At 41.8% G+C, this 3084-nt stretch overlaps 1 protein-coding gene across 1 annotated transcript; it reads left to right on the top strand.

The window, feature by feature from the left end:
* The first annotated feature begins 1413 nt into the window (after positions 1-1413).
* LOC122082579 (ethylene-responsive transcription factor ERF039-like) lies at positions 1414-2841 on the top strand. The gene has a single exon (XM_042650238.1). It carries the CDS (start codon positions 1464-1466, stop codon positions 2268-2270), a length of 807 nt encoding a protein of 268 aa, XP_042506172.1. The 5' UTR covers positions 1414-1463; the 3' UTR covers positions 2271-2841.
* Positions 2842-3084: the final 243 nt, after the last annotated feature.

The following is a 3084-nucleotide window of genomic DNA, read 5'->3' as shown; positions in this document are numbered from 1 at the left end:
ATTTCTCTTCTTTCTTCTTTCTAGATGTGAATAAGAGATACCCATCTCAATGAAGCTTCTTTGTTCACTCCAGTAGACATAGAATTAAATGTGTGGTGGCCCAGAGGTAGGTTTCCTGATTAATGAACTTAGGCTTAGATATAAGATCTTAGACTTCGACCAATTGCTTTCATCTCACCCACTTTTTCAATAGCTTTCACTTAAGAAGAATCGAGAGAAGCAGAAGAAGACTAAGAAGAAGGATTTTGGAACATAAAACTCTCAAATATTCCATTTAAGCAGATAGGACAAGAAGTAGGTAAGCTCAACCCCTTTGGGAGAGAGACAACTTTAAACCCATAGAAATTAAAATTTATCTTATTGATGTAGTGGGCTAATGCCTCATAATAATACTTCACAATATGTTGTCAAGGCACCTCCCTTGCCCTTGGGAGCTTCAAGCCCACAAAATCAAGTCAGTTTTAATTAGAATCTGCCCTGTGGATAGTGAGTCAACTCGGACGATTCAACCAATATCAACCCGAGTTTGAGAACCATGTAGGTGGGCCCCAGTCCAATAGTTTGGACCAACTAACATGTCATTACATAGGTATATTTATTTGTTATTGATATTCTTACAATAGAAGAGCGGGGAGGGGGGAGCGGGGAGGGGGGAGGGGGGAGGGGGATATAAGTTAATATTTCATTCATCTTTAAGGGTTGGATTAGTTGTCTTGGCCTCAAATTAAGGCTATACCCACATGGGTTTGATGGGTTTGAACTCTTATTGGTAATATATTCTTGTAATGGAGGATTTTGTCTTGAGTGTAGTCAGGTATGACCTGTTTAGTTACCCACTACCACCCTTGAGTCTTATCAGTCTCAGAGGGGGAAAAAGAAAATGAGTTCCCCATAAGAGGAGAATATGAAAGTAGAAGAAAACCCAAAGATTTTTTGAAGAGAATGAATCACTGAGGGAAATTGGATATCAAAAGAAAGGGACCCAGGCCAGCTTTCATATGTGCCTCTGTGCCTGTGGCTGTGCTTGTGGTGGCTTTGAGATCTTAGGCCCACCAAAGCCCAAGTAACAAGGTAACTCCCAAACTGAGTATAGAAGAAGCACATGGAAGAAATGCCATACAAGTCCAAGATCAGGAACAGTTATTAATGACATAAGAAACCGTACCAAAAGTCCAGAGAACAGAGCTTAAGGTTAAGAGAGGTTCACAGGAATATATACAGAATGACGTGAAAGTGAATGCATTATTTATATTTAAGGACTCAGTAGTCAGGAACAAAACTAATAGGCCCACTTCTATAGTGCTGTTGGGCCCATCTTTATTTTATTATTATTATTTATATATTGTTTTTAATCTTTCTAATTTATCTAGAAACCACATAGGCCCAAGCCCAATCTCAATTCCCTCTATTTTATATGTGCCAGCTTTCTCTTCCTTCTCTCCTAAGAGAGTCTTTCCTCTATCATGGAAGAACCACTTATTTCAGTGTCTGAAGAAGCTCAAACTTCCTCACCCACTTCCTCTTCCACCACCACCACCTCCACCACCTCTACCACTACTGGGTACACAGAATTGAACCAAAACCAAAAGAATTCATTAGTGAAGACCCAGAAATGTTCAAAGAAAGTGAAAGAAGGAAACAGTGGCAATGAGAGTAACAAACGCACCAACAGTGACGGAGGTGGAGGCGGCGGCGGCGGCGGCGGCGGGGGCGACGGCAAACACCCGACCTATCGCGGCGTTCGGATGCGTAATTGGGGTAAATGGGTGTCTGAAATCAGAGAGCCAAGAAAGAAGTCAAGGATCTGGCTTGGGACATTCCCCACACCGGAAATGGCGGCTCGAGCTCACGATGTAGCGGCTCTCACAATAAAAGGCAATTCAGCCTACCTCAATTTCCCAGAGCTAGCTCAAGACCTTCCACGTCCCGCCACCGCTTCGCCGAAGGACATCCAAGCTGCTGCCGCCTTAGCGGCGGCGGCGGTTGTAACTCCGAGAAGCCATTTAGCAGAAGCTAAGCCAAGCCGAGCCGAGCCACAAATCTCCCATTCTCCTACTCCTACTACGACGTCAGAAGACACCCAAGAATCCTTCTCAGTTTCTCAATCAATGGATGATGATGATACATTTTTTGGGTTGCCGGATCTCCTTATTGATCCCACAGCTGCCAATCCAATTGACAGACATGGGATCTATTCTTCATGGCCATCAAGTGCCGGTGGAGCAGATAAATTCCGGCTAGAGGAACCTTTCTTATGGGAGTACTACTAAGAGAGCTCGCAGTGCAAAACCATTTCATGTGAATGTACAACACTGACTTCCATAATTTACCACATTTGGGTTCCATAGTTCATCCATTTCTCCAACAGAAGGAAGCCCAGTTCAGGAAATTAGATTTTTTTTTTTTTTTAATTAATCTTTAGAGATGGGTTTGGTGTCTGTGCTACTTCAATTCAATTCTTGATCATGATCACCTTCTCTCTACATGATTTAATTTGCAGGAACCAGAAAGAAAGGGTTGGACCAATTCATTCTCTCATTTGCTAATATGCGCCCTAAAGGTGACTGGGTCTTTAGCCTTCACCTATTTATAGTTATTACATAAATAACAATTACAAGTTACTAGATCCCTCTCTCTCTCTCTCTCTCTCTCTCTCTCTCTCTCTCTCTCTCTCTCTCTCTCTCTCTCTACACGTGTATGAGACTATGAGTGGGAATAGAAGTGTAATTTAAGGTTTTCACTGGACGGGTCTCTCATGGTTTTGGGTCCATGGGGTCCTGCACTCTTGCCTCATAATTAATTTAGAAACCCATGAAGCCAATATGAAAGAAATTCTTCTAATAGTATTGGTGATCAATTAGCATGAAGACCCCTTTCTCTTTCTCTTTCTCTTTCTCTCTCTCTCTCTCTCTAGATCTTGGTCTTCTCTCCTTTTTTATTTTTCCCTTTTTAAAGGGTAATAGATTTGAATAGCAAAACCAGTCTTCTTCCATGTAAAGAAGGATTCATCTGGCCGGAAGGAATATTTTTGTATATGTAAACTTTCCTACAATGAATAAACAAAATAAAGCAAATAAACTCCCT

Source organism: Macadamia integrifolia, chromosome 6 (genome assembly GCF_013358625.1).
Source record: "Macadamia integrifolia cultivar HAES 741 chromosome 6, SCU_Mint_v3, whole genome shotgun sequence".
Lineage (NCBI taxonomy): Eukaryota > Viridiplantae > Streptophyta > Magnoliopsida > Proteales > Proteaceae > Macadamia > Macadamia integrifolia.
The sequence above is the reverse complement of the archived record's forward strand: the minus strand, read 5'-3'. Positions and strand labels throughout refer to the sequence as shown.

Bases quoted from the DNA above. Each gene is read 5' to 3' on its own strand.
- LOC122082579 (XM_042650238.1), top strand. From the start codon at position 1,464: ATGGAAGAACCACTTATTTCAGTGTCTGAAGAAGCTCAAACTTCCTCA.